At 44.4% G+C, this 16297-nt stretch overlaps 1 protein-coding gene across 2 annotated transcripts in view; it reads left to right on the forward strand.

Annotated features, from left to right (window-relative positions):
- The first annotated feature begins 495 nt into the window (after positions 1 to 495).
- The window catches only part of CCDC93 (CCC complex scaffolding subunit CCDC93), an 85006-nt gene continuing 69204 nt past the window's right edge, over positions 496 to 16297 (forward strand). The window contains exons 1-4 of one of the 2 annotated variants that reach the window (XM_078070685.1): positions 496 to 703; positions 3925 to 4034; positions 5474 to 5568; positions 13337 to 13448. In XM_078070685.1, the coding sequence (XP_077926811.1) occupies positions 502 to 703; positions 3925 to 4034; positions 5474 to 5568; positions 13337 to 13448 (519 nt within the window). In that variant the 5' untranslated portion in view covers positions 496 to 501. Of the gene's footprint in view, positions 704 to 3920; positions 4035 to 5473; positions 5569 to 13336; positions 13449 to 16297 lie in introns of both variants that reach the window. The other variant, XM_036105290.2, reaches the window with a different exon arrangement.

A 16297-nucleotide genomic window follows, 5' to 3' on the forward strand; every position in this document is an offset into this window, starting at 1 on the left:
AAGCAGGCTTCCTGGGAAACAAGACGCACTGGCTGGAACACTGTGGAAGCAGCGGGCGTGCAGCCTTTCTCGGGGGCTCCGTTCCCTGGTCCGGATATACAGCGAGAAGTTTGTCCCAGTGCGCGTGAAGCAGGGGACACCCCGATTCAGCTAGAACCGGGCCGGGGTCTGGAATTCCCAAACGCATTCATGCTGGAATTCCAACACCAGAGCGAGGGGGCTTCCGAAGTCCGGCTCACGGAGCTGACAGCACCCCCACTTGGGGCATCCGATGCCTGTGAAACGCAGAAAGGGAGCCAAAATGCAAAATTTCCCCGAGATGAAGGAATCGCTCCTCTTGTAAAGCACCTCGGAGAACACTGCGGAGCTCTGGAGAGAGGCTCCCGCGAACACCTGCCGGAGAGCCCAGCGGGACAGTAGCTCCCACTTCCCCGCCGACCGGCCTTGCCCCGGGCTGCTCTCACGCAGGCGCAGTTGCGCCGCGCTCGCGTCCCAGCGCGCATGCTCCGCCGGGCCGCCGAGCTCCCGGCCGGCGGCGGCGGCAGCGGCTGCGGAGGAAGTTTCCGCTTTGCCTCCACCCCGGTAGCAGCTTCGCGGCCGGGGACAGCTTCCTCCGGACGCTCCGCGAGCTTTGCCGCCGCCGCACGTCTGCCACAGGACCATGGGGTTGCCCAAGGGGCCGGAGGGCCAGGGTCTCCCGGAGGTAAGGACCTCCCTCTCCCTGACACGTCCGGGTTCTTGGGAGAGGGCCGAGCCCGCGGGGCGGCGGGCAGAGCGGGGCCCGGGCAACGTTTGGGGCGCCCCGCCCCCTTCTCAGGTGTGTCCCCCGCGGGGAGAGCTGGCCCTGTGCGCCGGGGACCGAGCAGGTCCCCCTGCCTGGGCGGGGGCGGGGACAAACTTCAGCCGCTCTCGGGTCCCCCGGGACGGAGGTGGTCTTTGAGCCCAAGACCTAGCCCCACGCAGCCCCAGACGCCGCGGGGCCCGGGGTCCCACTTCTCCCAGGCAGTGTCCCCCGACTCCTAGCGCCGCAGGGCTCCCTCGAAGCCCGGGGCTGCTGCGCCCTGGGAGTCACGAGACGCGTGCTGGGACGGTCCGGGCTCGGGTTGTGCAAAGGGCGGTGACCTTGTGGCGCCTGCTGCCGCCTCGAGGGGCGGCGGGGTCCCGACGGCCCGCCCCACTCGCCTCGGTGCGTGCAGGGAATGCACGCCAGACCCTTGTAGCAGCAGGAAGTTTGGGAACCGTGCACGCATTGGCTTGTGTGCTGGAGGCTACGCGCTGTCCGGTGGGGCTGTGTGGCCCGGCAGAGCGCCTGGCGGAAGCGTTGCTGCTTCCCCAGAACGTAGCGGGTGCCTTTCCTTACAGAGGTGTTTGTTATTAAATACTCACTGGATCCTGAGGGATAGGATAATCAGTGGTTTCCGGATTTCCACATTGGCTAGGAATAAAGGGAACGTGCATTTCCTTTTGGCTGCAAGTGTCATATAGCTAGGTGGTTTGCAGGTGTCTTCTCTTCCAGTCGATTTACTCCAAAGCTAAGTCTAGAGTACTAGATTCTGGAAAGAAATGGAACCCACACTGCACCTCTACCCCCCTCCTAAAGTTCTGAAGCAGGCATTTGGCAGGAGGACTGATACCTTGACATGCTGAGTGGTTCCTTCGCTTTCAACTGCCTGTCATCCCACCCACCCCACCCCTTGCCAATCCTCAATTCTTTCATCCCACAAGTATCCAGTAATTGAGGGATCACTGTTCTGTGCATAAAGACTGGGGATATAGTGATGGAAGGACAGACTTATCTGTCAGTGTATGGTCCCAGAATGTAAGTCCATTTTGTTGTAATCTTAGGAAAACCTAAGAAATGTCATGTTGTCAGAACCCTTGTATTAGGTAAAACCTTACATGCAAATTACATCGATGGAATGGGGGATTGTGAAGACAGAACTGTATCCTGGTATTTGATATTTCTTTTTTTGGTCACTTGTTTATTTTACGCTCTCATCAAGTTTTTGCCTGGCCTTTTGCTACGGACTCCTGTCTGGCCTCTCAGGTTTCACCTTAAATCCCTCCCAATTCAGTATCCCACAGTACTATAAATGGGGGGGGGGGGGTCTTTTTTTTTTTTTAAAGATTTTATTTATTTATTTGACAGACAGAGACAGCAAGAGAGGGAACACAAGCAGGGGGAGTGGGAGAGGAAGAAGCAGGCTTCCCGCTGAGTAGGGAGCCCTGATGGATCCCAGGACTCTGGGATCATGACCTGAGCCGAAGGCAGAGGCTTAATGACTGAGCCACCCAGGCGCCCCAATGGGGGGTCTTTCTAAAGTAAAAAGCAACATGATCCTCTGAGTCCTTCGTTTAACCCTTCTCTGACTGCCAGGAGGCTGGGTCTGATTTGTCACTTTTCTAGGGACCTAAGGCAGTTCTTGGCAATTAGGAGGCATACAGGATAGATATAGTTAAATTACTATCATTTAGTTCAAAGACCAGTACATATGACTATGGATAGTCTGTGTCATTAAGCTGTCACTAATCCAGTTAATTCCTTAAATTCAATTTTTTAAACCCTTTACTGTATGTCTGTGAAGGATAGGAAGATAGCTAGACTTGGCCCTGCCTTCCAGCTTCCATGAACTACAGTACAGAGCAAATGAAAATTTAGCATGCCTGGCTTAAGAGCTCACAGTCTTTCATCTTTATCAGAATTTTAGTTTTTTAACAATATCAGAAGGGAAGGGGTGTGAACAGTGAAGAAAGAGGAATGAGCCATGCTTGAGGTTGGCCATAACCATAACTGGATTGTTTTGGAGGGAGGTAAAGGATGAAGCTGAAAAGACAGGTTGCAGCCAAAGATCTGAATGCCAAACCAAAAACTTTGGAGTTTATCTTACAGACAGTGTATGATGTGTTAATGATAAGGACTGGGGGATGAGCTAAAGAGGGAGGATGTGAAAGCTGTGATTTAGGAAGGAGTGAGGAAAACGGATTAATAGAAGAAAGATTGAGAGGCTATTGCAATAGTCCTGGCATGAAGTGTAACTAAAAGGGAAGAGGGTAAATGTGACATGTATAAAGGAAGAGTTTACAGGCATTGTTCGGTGAGGGATAGTTAGAGGTGGGTACAAGAATTTGAGCCAGCTACACATTGGCCGTGTTTTATATAGAGAACTGGTTTTTTATGTTCTACACTAACGGAAGAAAGGAAAGGTACCGTTCATGAAAGTAGATGGAGGCAAAAGTACTAGAATATTTCAGTTGTTTTTAAGTTGTAGATCAACACCTGGGAGTGAAGGTAAGATACAACTTAACTTTTTAAAATTAGATCCCTATTCATACATTAGATGAATTTATTATTTTTAAGGCAATCCCATTATGTGGCAGTAATCATCCTTCAGTGTATCTAGGTTGAAAGCCCTCCTTGTATTTGCTTTAGAGATCCAAAAGAGAAGTGCAGAGAAAGATACATACTTGAACTCCCTTCTTTGTTCTTGCCCTGTTTGTCAGTAGCTTCTGGGACCAAGATGTGCATAAAGGTTTAAAAAAAAAACAACAACAAAAAAACCTTCTTTTTGTCTGTAAGGAGTTTATAATTTAGTCGGGAACCTGTCAAGTAAACAGTGTGTTAGAGAACAGGGAGGTAATGTGCTGTAATCTTCCTATCCCTGGATTCCTTCAGCACCAGATGAATAATCTGTACTACCTGCGTGTGTCTTCTCCCACTGCGTCTGACGATTAACACAGCTCATTGTGGCCTGAGGACGCTGTTCTTTATGGCAGCCCTGTGTCCCCACGCTCCTGCATGAACAGTGAGACAGCCAATGTCACCTGCTCCTTAGCTGTTAAATTGTGGCATCAGGGGATACACCCGGTGTTCCTTTATTTAAGTTAGCTTTTACCAGCCTAACTTTTAACTTTTGTTTTAGGTAGAAACAAGAGAAGATGAAGAACAAAATGTCAAGCTGACTGAAATTCTGGAGCTTTTGGTTGCAGCTGGGTATTTCAGGGCAAGAATTAAAGGCTTATCACCTTTTGACAAGGTAAGGGGAAACCTTTCTAACCATTAGGCTGTGTTTTGTTGGGACGGAATGGTTTACCAGGGCAGAGAAAAGAGGGAGGGATTGTGTTTTTACTTTCTCCAGTGTCCATGTTTCTCTGTGATTCAGGTTTGTTACTAGAAATGTTCCAATTTCCTATTACAAGAAAATAAAAATTTATCAGTAGATATGCCTTGAATTCCTTTTCTGTGTACAGAGCTTTGGGAAGTACAAAAAAGCATTAGAAATAGTTCTTCCTTTTAAGGAACTTACAGTTTGAGTGGAGAGATAAAAGTTATGTAAGATAAAATCTGAGTTAATAAGGAGCTGTCCCAAGTCAGTGTGCTCACAATTGCCACATATTCTAATGATGGTAAATTTTGAATTTGGAGGAAAGAGAAGTCACTATGGGATAAAGTCTGTTAATTCAGCAGAACCTTCAAGAATCATGCACAAGGCATAGTAATAAGTGTTGAGGGCACAGAGATCAGACCAAGGCCCTGTACTCAAAGAGCCCAGCTTCTATAGAATAGGGAAGGAAGACAAGTAAAGCAACATACATAGAATCAGTGTCACGATGCAGTAAGTGCAGCAGAAATGAAGCTTCCAGATCAGACAGAGCAGGCCAGGAAATCTTCCCGGTGGAAGAAAGTGTTGAGTGCTCCAGTGGGCCATGGCCTGGCTTTGCATAACAATCACTGTGGACTATTTTATAATACAGATGTTGAGGGCTCACCGTTTGATAGTTTGGTTAGATCTAGACTGGGGCCTGGAATCTGTATTTTATACGCATCTCACATGTGTCTAAACACAGCCAGAGATCAGAGTCCCCATCAAGCTATATCTGAAAAGGATTTTGTTTCAGGGTGGTTTTTTAACCTCGGTCTCGTTTGCATCTCTGAGAAGTCCTCTGAGAAAAGTAGAGCAGGGATTCTCCTCTCCTTTAGATACATGAAAAAAACAAGATGTGTGGAAATTCAGTAATGAGCCACAAATGTCAGCCTACTAACCTGTCTGATCTGCAAAACACATAATTCCTCTGGAATCTGGCACTTACCTGAAACTGGATTAAGACTTCTCCTGGCTGAGAATTAATGTCCATCCCCCTCAGTATAAAGAGGATCTGTGAATGATATGTCCATTTCATAATATAAGTCAGCTACTCGGTCACACTAGCCACATTTCAAGCGTTCAGTAGCTGTATGTGTATTGGACAGTATGGACACAGAACATTTCCATCGCTGCAGAAGTTTTATTCGGTGGTGCTATTTTAGATGAATTGTAGTTGATGGAGTCAGAAGGACACATGTACTCTCTCTCTAAAGATACATACTTTGTATGGTCATTGATTCTATAAAAACTTATATTTTTTTCTCCCTTCCATTTCTTCCCCTCTCCCCAAACTAGAATGAGAAAACAGATATTTTCTTTGTGTCTTGCAGGTAGTAGGAGGAATGACTTGGTGCATTACCACTTGCAGCTTTGACATAGACGTTGATTTGCTTTTTCAGGAAAACTCTACAATAGGACAAAAAATGTAAGTTATCAGAGTTTGCCACGGAAGAGCCTACAGGGGAGAAGGGAGCTGACTTCTGAGAGTCTACTATGTGCCAAAAGTTGTGCTAGATGCTTCACATATTTCATTTTAACTTTCATTGCAACAGGTATTATCACAGTTTTATAGATTATGAAGTGGAGGTTGTTAGAAGCCAGTCACACAGCTAGCCTATAAGTCCTTTGATGCTCAGACTGTTTCTGACACTTTCTCTCTCTTTCTTTTTTTCTAGTTTCTTTGAAAGATTATCGTCACATAACATTGTATTAATTTAAGGTGTACAGCATAATGATTTGGTATATGTATTGCAAAATGATCACCACAGTAAGTTTAGTTAGCATCCATCACCTCATATAGTTAATAAATGTTTTTTCTTGTGATGTGAACTTTTTCTTATCACAACTTTTTCTTGTGATATGAACATCTACTCTCTTGGCAACTTTCAAATATACAGTACAGTACTGTTAACTCGAGGCTCCTTGCTGTACATCACATCCCCAGGACGTATCTATCTTATAACTGCAAGTACCTTTTGTACTTTTTGGCTCCCTTCACCCGTCTCCCTCACCCCCCACCCTTCACCTCTGGCAACCACCAGTCTGTTCTCTATTTCTATGAATTCAGTTATTTTGGACTCCATATACACATGAAATCATACAGTATTTATTTTTCTCTGACTTCTTTCACTTCGCATAATGCCCTCAAGGTCCATCCATGTTGCTGCATATGGCAGGATTTCCTTTTTTTCTTTTATGGCTGAATAATGTTCCGGGGTGTGTGTGTGTGTGTGTGTGTGTGTGTGTGTTTACACACACACCACATCTTCTTTATCCATTCATCCATGGATGGACACTTAGGTTGTTTCCATGGTTGGCTATTGTAAATAATGCTGCAATGAGTGTGGGGTGCAGATATCTCTTCAAAATACTGATTTCATTTCCTTCTGTTAAATACTCAGAAGTGAAATTGCTGGGTCATATGGTAGTTCTATGATTTTAAAAATTTTTTATTTTTTAATTTTTTGAGTAACATCCATACTGTTTTCCATAGCGGCTGCAGCAATTTACAGTCTCACCAGCAGTGGACAAAGGTTCCCTTTTCTCTGTAGCCTTGCCAGTGTTAGTTATCTTCTTAGTTAGTCTTTTTTGAGTTTAGCCATTCTAACAGGTGTGAGGTAATATCTCATTGTGGTTTTGATTTGCATTTCCCCGATGATGAGTGATGTTCAGCAGCTCTAATACTTTTTCTAATACTCTCTAAGAATTTCCAGTGACTGCTTTGTTTATCTCTTTCCAAAGGCAGCTGGAAGGAACGTATCTGATGGAAGTTGAAGACAGTGAGGAGAGAATCTTTCCTTCCCCATTGCCTCTGTGTAATGCAGAGCCTCACTTTGCCTGCCATCGAGAGAAGGCAGCATGGACTCCTTGCTAGAGGTTTCACCTGAGTGTAGCCTGCCCAGTCTCCCATAGCTCACCAGGGGCTTGGGGATTTCATTAGACCACTAGGGGTCCCCAGTTCTGCCCAGCCCTGCCAGTGGGCAGCTGTGTGACCTTGGACAAGCCTCAGTTCCCTTATCTGTCAGGAGAGGGATTTGTGATTTCAGATCTGTGTGCATCTGTGACTTATTTAATCATTTTTCTGAAGCTTTATTCTCCCCCAGGAAAAAAAATCTTCCAAATGGATTAAAGGTGGCTTACAAATATGCGTATGAAGCAGTGATAGAGAAAAGGCGAAGCAAAGCAAAAGGAAAACAAATCAAGTTGGGGATAAGGCTACAGCATTTGTCATGGGCCACAACATGCCTTGTTTTCCTAAGGGTGGGCCACAGATTTGGTTCTAAGCTTTCTGGCAGCCAACAACAAGAGAAAAACATGATAAATTACCCAAGTCACAGTTTCCATACAGAAGAAAAGTCAGTGATTCCATGCAGAATCACCAAAATTCTTATAATAATAAGACCAAAGGACATCTCTGGGCTGCTCATTAAAGGACATATTGTCCTCTGTGACACTGTGCTCGTCAGTGCCCAGCCATGAACAGCAGAGCTCTACGTCTGTAGCGTCTGTCATTCTGGGACCAGGGCATCGCAGCCAGTGACCTGTTGTGGAAAGTCCTTTACTGGGAATCTGCGGGATGGAATCTAGGCGTGTGGCTCTGCTCTCTGCTGGCTGGGCTAATCCAGACATAGATTTTTATTCTTGTGTGTTTGTTATTTTGTTTTTATTGTGTAGGTGCTACATCCATGAAGTAAAAAAAAAAAGTTCAAATACTGCCAAAGGGTACAAAATACATAGCTAATGTCTCTCCCAGGACCCTGGTTTTATTCCCTGGAAAGAATCATCTTTGCCTATTTAGGTTTTAGATTTTTCAGAGAGCTCACTTCCACATCTCTAACTTTGTATGTTTCATTCAGATCTGATAAGAGGAGGAATTTAGCTCACCTGTACTACTCACTACATCCCCTTTGTCTCCCATCTTCCAGTCTTGTAATTATTATCTGTTTTTCTAGGATCACTTGAATAGCTTTAACCTATATAAGCTTCTGTTTCTTGACTCATTTTCATAAGATGGTTTTTCCTGGTTCCTAGCTATGTATAGTAAATGTTTTGCTATCTGTTTTTCCTTCTTACTTTCAGCCTCCATTTACCATCATATCATTACTCTTACAATGTTCAGGGCATAATATTTATAGTTTGTTTTCTATAATAGCAATTAAATTGTCCATGCTTTATCTACAGGTAGATTCTAAAAGTAAATCTATAAACAGTGTTTACAATAAGAACTAAGAATTGTGATGGTGCCAGAGAAAAAGAAATGTAGTCTTCTGGACCATAATGGTGCTGTTTGATGGAGAATATTCAAAATATTGCAGTCAAAAGGAATCCTTATTTATTCATTGACTCACCAAACATTTATTGAGTCCCTGCTTTGGGTCAGGCATTGTTCTGGGTACTTTGGATATGTTAATGAAAAATGTCCTGCCCTCACAGAGCTTAGAGTCTTTGCAGGGGGGAGACAGACCAGACGAGATCGGGCGCGTTCAGGGTGGTATGGCCGTAGACGGAGACAGACCATAAACAACTAATTTAATAAATAATTATATATAGAAGTAATACGTGCTATGGAAAAAAAAAATTACAGCTGGGAAGGTATATGAAAAGGGACATGGTTTGGAGGCAGTTGTATAACTTTAAGTCAGCATGGCCTCATTGAGAAGGTGATATGGGAGCTAAGACTTGAGAAAAGAGGGTTCCAAGCAAGGGAGACTCTGAGTGTGAAGGCTCCAAGCAGAAGCTTGCCTGGAGTATAGTGAGGTGGGGGGTGGGGGGGAAGGGCAATGGAAAAGGTGCAGACAGGTTGTGGGGGCCAGATCAGGTAGAGCTTTGTAGGTCAGAGTAAAGACTTTGAGTTTAGTCCAAGTGAGATGGGAAATTCTTGAAGGGTTTTGAGCAGAGGAAGAACATAATCTGTTCATAATCGGTTTTAGGAGGAACCATCTGATTACTGACTAAGGGGGTGAAGTTGGTAGCAGGGAGATTCTTTAGCATACTGTAGCCAGGCTCACGGGAGAAGATGGTGGCCAGGACAGTGGGCTGGCAGTGGAGGGATTCTGGATCTGCTTTGAAGGTAGAAACAACAGGATGTCATGACAGATTGGATTTGGGTGTGAGTAACAGGGGAGTCAAGATGGTTCTGAGGTGTTTGGCCTGAGCAAGTGGAGGTGGTCTCTACGAAAAGTCACTGGAAATCAGGCACACTGTAATTTGTCCCATAATTATACAGCTTATTTTCCTTGAGTTTCTGATTGCTTTTTTTTTTCTTTTTGACAAAGAAGCACATAGCCTTACCTGTAGCTAAGATCAGCCAGATTCTTAGTCTGTTTATTAACATAAATTCACCATCTTCTCGAGGACACTCTTGATTGAAGCCTCTTTCTGTTTCAGCTTAAGTGATTGCTTTTGGTACCTGCGGCACCCCTGATATGCTGGGATTTCTTTCAGTTGCACTCTTTCTGCACCAATCTTACCATTTCCTAGATTCTATCTGTCCCTTCTTCCTAAATTCCCTTGGTGCTTTACAGTGGTTCTTAGCCCCTTTTTCACTGTGGTGTCCTTGGGGGTTATGATACTTTCCCGTCAGTGACAGTACTCTTAATAGATACTGGAGTACAGTGTTTTTACACAAATTCTTAATCTGAAATCAAAAAACAATGAAAACAGGCTTTTTCTTTCTAAGTGTGGATACAAAACTCATTTGGGAACAAAACATGACCTGAACTTTTTAAAGGCTATTTATAGTCTATACTGATCCCACTTAGGTGAACATTCATAAGTTTTGCTGCAGAAATAATAATTTCTTCAAGTATAGATTTCACTTGGGCCCTACATAATATACAGTATATGCCTCTTAGGTACAGGAATGTGCAAACATCTAAAAAGTTCTGAATTCTGAAACACATGTGGCCCCAAAGGGTTTGGATAAGGGGTTGAGGATATACAGTATTATGTTCTCTGGTAAGTACTTGATGTGCTTTTAAGTGCAGAGCCATGAACTGTAATTGTGGGCAAAGCTGGAGACTGCGGTTTGCAGGACTGAAGATCCACCAAGACTCCTAGCAATGTACTGAATTATTCAAAAATCTTTTCTGTTTGGTTTTATAGTATGTTCTGGTTAGATGCAATTTAGACTAATACTGCCTTACGTTTGCAGTGCCTCAGTATGTCCCAGCTGATACGATGGGGGGGGGGGGGCAGGTAGCACTGTCTGAGGAGTGCACTTGCCTCTTGAGGGCATCATTATCTTTCAGGCTGTTTTCTGTGTGTGCCCAATTGAGGCCTTTCTGTTCTTGTTGATCCTTTTTTCTTGAGGGTTTCAAGAGCTTCTGCCTTCTGTCTATATCCTCCTTCTACCCTCCCAGCCTGTCCTAAAGCCCCATGACTGCAGAGTCCTATGCCCAGAGGTCATGAGATTTTAGGCTTCTAATTGAGTTCAGTAACACACAAGTAGGAGGCACCTGTGTGCAGAGCACTTGTGCATGCATTTTACTATTTCATCTTCACAGTAAATTTGAATAGGTAGGATAGGCATTATTCCTTGTTTTATGATGGGAGTATTGGACCAGTGGGATCAGGTGACTTGCCAAAAGTCCCAGAGCCAGTGATGGAGCTGTAATTTAGAGCCTGGTTTAATTCACTCTCTTTCAAACTGTTTGCAGTGGAGGAGGAAACAGTGTACTGAACACTCTTAAAAGCTGAAGGAATCCAACCAATCACCTGTAGTAACAAGTGGGCATTGTTCAAATCTTAGGCTAGGAAACCTGACTGGGGACCTCTGCATTTGTCACTTTCCCAGATTTTCAGAAAGTCAGAGAGTCTACCCTGAGCTCCAGGGAGAAATGGGCTGGTGGGCTTCTACAAGAAGTCCTCCTGACTTTTGCCTCCTATCCCCAGCCTGCCTGTGTCTCCCCCACGTCCCTCCCTCGGTCCAGCAATGTTTGTGCCTCCAGCTGCTTCCATATGCTGCAGAGTAAGACCTCAGTCTTGGCAGTGATTTCTGGGAGGCAGGTTTAAGAGGCTTATAAACCCGGAGGTGACCCAGGGCATCCTTCCCTCAGGGCCCTTATGACCTGGGAAGGTAGTCAGTCTCTGATCAGTGGCCAGAAACAACTCGGTCTGAAGGTAGAGAGGGTTGGGCTAGATAGTATTGGGGGTCCGAGACTCTTATTTTTAAGCTACTTCAGTTGCCCATGCAACCAGTAACCCTATGCAGACTCAGATCTGTAGCCACTAGGGGGAGCTTTCCTCCCACTGAACCCAAATATAACAGCAGAAAGGCCCCATGTCTATCAATAGTTAATACCTGCCCTGAGCAAGGATGCCAAGTCAGGGTTATCTTCATTTGCTAGGCTTGGAGTTTAGGGAACAAGGCCAACTAAGCACTAGTCTCTTCCCCTCACAAGTTTCAGAGAAATTAAACAAGGCATGAGAGTCTGATGGAGATTAAAATGAAAAATAAAGTGTGTTATAGAGAGGGCCTTAAATATCCTGCCAATTGGGTTCGTTAATACTTGCCCACCAAACTATCCCATTTGAGCCCCAGCAATGTATGCAGGGAATGTATGCAGTGGGGTGTCCGTTTTCCCCTGTCCATATTTTTTTCTCTTAACATATTGGACTTGACGTTGATACTATGATCCGTGGAGCTGCAGGTGTGACTACTTCTCTTAGCAGTTTTAACCTTGGTGCCACCATGTAAAGCTACTTTCCAGGAATAAACATAGTTTTCTTGTGTATTCTCTAGGGACCATTCCTTGGGGAGCCGTTTAGCTCTTCTCCCTAAATTTTACTTAGTTCCCACCAAGACCAAGGGGATGGAACCTACTAAGGGCAGCATAGGTAGGACAATAATTGCTGTCATCCAGGCCTTTGTTAGATGTTGGTCTTAAGGGTGTCTGTCTCTTGGGAAGGATTATGGAGCTGCAGAAAGATAAAAGTTTCTTTGAGCAAGGAACACTTTGGGTAGACCCAGACTTGCTGAATTTGAAGTTTCTTATAAGACCTGGGGAAATAGTCCTCACTTGCAGAGAAAGCCACAGTAGCTGCTGTAACCAGCTAAGATTTTTTTTTTTTAAAGGGTTTTAGGTGGGACTATAACCTAAACTATCCATGTAAGCTGAGGCAGAGGCTCCCATTTCTCCATATGGCCCCATAAGGACATGCCTTGCGACTCTTTCTCAAGGCAGACCCACTAAATAACCTCTGCTCTCTCCTCTTGAGTCTGATCCAATTAAGATGTAAGAAACAGGAACCCGACATCTGGAGATTAAACATCAGCTGAGTAGAGAAGGAAACTGAAGTCTGCCGTGGGGTGGACTTGCACACAGATCTCTCTATCACTCCAGCCGTATAAGTGCCCCACCCAGGTCCAGGCGGGAGCAGGGGGAGGATGCTGGCCTCCTGACTGAGCTAGAAGGATTCTCTGGGGTCTCAGGGAACCCCGTTCTTCCCCCCCCCCCAACTCCCTGATGTTTCCTAGGACTGAAGCAAGGTGTTGGAGAGACATCAGAGTGCCCCTTGTGAGAAGCAAAAAAGTTCTGCTCTCTGGAAAAAAAGAACAAGGATGTGGTTTCCCCAAATCTAGGATTAATTTTAAAGTATTAAAAAAATGAAAGATTATTTTTTATTTTAAAAATACTTTTATATGACAGTGAAGAACTCCATTTTTTTTTTTTTTTTTTAAATATAAGGCCCCATGTTTTGTCTTAATATTCTGGGCACCCGGCACGGGGCCTGGTAATTATTTGTTGCCTGAATGATATTTAGAACAATTTTTTTAATGTGTAACCTAGTGGTTCCCAGATCTTTGGAAAAAGTAGGTCAATAAAACAAAATGTAAAAGAACATAGGGCACCGAAAACTTTCTATTTTACCATGTAAAAATGTTCAATAATAATTACTACCTCAAACATCACCACAATTTCATAAAGAAACAGTGTAGTTTAACATAAAAAAGATAGGGAGAAAAAAATTCTGGAATAAAGCATGAAAGCAGTATTGTGGCCTCAGTGGCACGCATACATACCATCTAAATTGTGCTTATTTTTCTCATTTTGTAGGCAGCCAGGGGAAGCTTGGTTATGGTCTGGCACTGAGAAGCCCCAGAGTCTTCTGGAATGCTACCCAGACTTGAGAGATGTCTTAAGGGCCACTTAGTGTGTTCTCACTCTTTGCTTGTTGTTTTTTCCAAACAGAGCACTATCAGAAAAAATTGTCTCAGTCCTGCCAAGGATGAAGTGTCCACACCAGCTGGAGCCCCACCAGATCCAGGGCATGGATTTTATTCACATATTTCCTGTTGTCCAGGTGAGAGCCTCTTTGTGGTTTCTTGTCCTCTGCACGTCAGGATTCCTGCAGCGGGTCTGGCTAGCAGGCCATCTGGCCTAGATCCTGGGTCTAATGGGTGTGGTGTGGAATTAGGGGAGCAGGACAGGATGATGCTTCCTGATGTCATTCTCAGAAGGTAGACAGTATTCCATCCCTTGTACCCTGGTTTCACCGCCACCTGTTGTGATCTTTGAATGTTCCCATTAATTGGTTTTCATTGCCCTTTTGGTAAAGATAGAACTCCGTAGCCCCCCATGCTCTGGTCCTGTCCCAGCCTAACTTTATTCCTCGCTCTTCTTTGTTCTTTCTGTTCTAGCCCCTCTGACTTTCTTTCCGATTTTCTCATACACATTATGCTTCCTCCTGTCACAGGGCCTTTCCCTCAGGCTGGAAAGCTCTTCTCTTTCTCTCATTTCCTACTTAATCCATATTCATCTTTCAGATTTCAGTTCTACCAAATCTCCTCAAGAAAGCTTCTGTTGACCAGCCCCCCAGTCTAGAACAGGCTCCTTTGCTTTATCCATTCATACTGACCATATTCCTTTCCTTTGTAGGGATCTTCCTTGCTGTAGTTTGTCACCCTGTGTATCTGGTCATTTCTGCCCCCCCTGGCAGACCATGAGCTTCTTGGGGGCAGGCACCATAGCTGGCTTGCTCACCAGTACCTTGTGGGAAGTCTGGTACCATGTCGGCAGTTAGTCTTTATTGGACGACTGGATGTCTGATGGGAGGTTATTTCCACTCTGGCTGTTTCCCGAGGCTTTGTGACTAAGTGGCTCATGCTGTACAGCCCTCTGCATCCTTGCAGTCTGGTGTCTCAGCCTCCTCCGGGCACTTTGAAAAGAGGAGGAGCAAAGGGCCTGCTGTGTGAACAGCGCTTTGCAAATGATCCTAATAGAGTTCTTTGAAGCATCTGTTATAATCCCAGTCCTTATGTCTGAGGCAAGTGAGATGCAGAGAGTAACTGCTTCGCTCAAGGGCAGAGAACTGGTGTGCAAGACAAGCAAGACTGCAGTCTGAACTCCTTGTCACTAAACCTTGTACTGTTCCCACTCTGCTGTTCATGCAGCCCCTGCTTGAAGAGTCTACCAGTCCTGCGTTAAGATTATATAGCACAATCATGGAACACTATATCTAAAACTAATGATGGAATGTATGGGGATTAACATAACAATAAAAAAATTAAAAAAAAAGAAGATTATATAGCGCAGGGGTTGAGAGTGTGGACTCTGGAGACTTCCTGGGTTCAGATCTTGGCTCTGCCACTTAGCTGCATGACCTTGGGCAAATGACTTCACTTTTCGTCTGTTAAATAGAAACAATAATAGTACCTACCTGACAGGATGAGAATTAAGTACGGACCGGCACGTTTTAGTAAGTGCTTTATAAGTGTTATATAGTTTCTGGTTTTGTTACTGTTATTGGGGATTTCCCCCTGCATTAGACTTTCAATCAAATCCTATGAAATTTGTAAATTGGAAGCTAAGACTTTAACTCAGAATTTGATTCATTAGGTTCACTGGACTTTCTCTCTCTGATGCAGCAGGGATGGTACCTGATCCTTTTTGTGAAAACAGGTAATAGGGACCCTGTGTTGATTATAACTGAAACTTCCACCACCACCATGCTGTGAAGTTGTTGGCTTTTCCCCCAAAGCCTGAATCTCTAGTGATTACACCTTACTCAGCCCTAGGCTAGAACTTTGAGAGCAAAAAATCTGGTCCAGGTAGGAGAAGGTGACGAAAGGGAAGTGATCATGTGTCACTAGTTTGGGTATTTGGGAAGTGATCATTTGTTGCTAGTTTGGGTATTTCGAACGTCTGAATGTTCCGTGTTGTACATGGAATGCTGGGGGGGCCTCCTGTCTGGATGTGAGAACCAAGGTTAGTAGTTACCAGATTTCTTAATTACATGGATGTGTAAAATTTTAAAGCAAAAATGGAGGCTGACCCATGGTTGCCACCTGTATTTTGCCAGGCAAGAATATCTTTATAAAGTAACAACTATCAAAACAAACAGAATCTTAAATACAGAGAACAAATTGCTGGTTGCCAGAGGAGAGGTGGATGGGGGATGGGCAAAATAGGTGAAGGGAATAGTAAAGAGATACAAACTTACAGTTTTAAAATAAATAACTCACAGACATGAGAAGTACAGCAAAGGGAATGTAGTCAATACTATTGTAGTAACATTGTGTGGTGACAGATGGTGACTGCATTTATGGTGATGAGCACTGAGTAATGTATAGAACTGTCAAATCACTATGTTGTACACCTGAAACTAATATAACATTGTATATCAATTATACTTCAATAAAGAAGTTGTTTTAAGTAACAACTATCTTTCTCTGGCATTTCCTAAAAGAAAGGCCTTTTAACCCCCAATCTCAGAATAAAGGACAGTCCTTTCAATGGAATACTATGAAAGTATTATGAAAAACTAACCACATGCTTGTAGTTTTTGCCTGTTTTGCTGGAGACCAGTGAAAGAGCAGTCGTCGAGCTAGCTGCCTTATGTGCCTCTGGAGGCTCACCACCTGTGTTCACACTGGTTAGCACAGCTCTAAGAACACTCTGGATGCCAGCCCAGAGAAGAATGGGTCTAACTTCCGGCCCTGGTAGTTCTAGATCACATCTTTTTCTCCCACGCCGGACAGGTGAACCCCGTGAGGGTAGGTACTTTCCTCGGATGGTAGGGATCCGCAGCAGAGCTCGGCTATCCAAGAGGTTCCCTCCATAGCCCTTCACTCTAGGAACTCCAAAACAGCGACCAGTTCTCTGAATCCTAAGACTCCTTACCTTCCTCATCTCATCACACTCACCAGGATC

This window comes from Halichoerus grypus, chromosome 4, assembly GCF_964656455.1.
Source record: "Halichoerus grypus chromosome 4, mHalGry1.hap1.1, whole genome shotgun sequence".
NCBI classification, from domain to species: Eukaryota; Metazoa; Chordata; class Mammalia; order Carnivora; family Phocidae; genus Halichoerus; species Halichoerus grypus.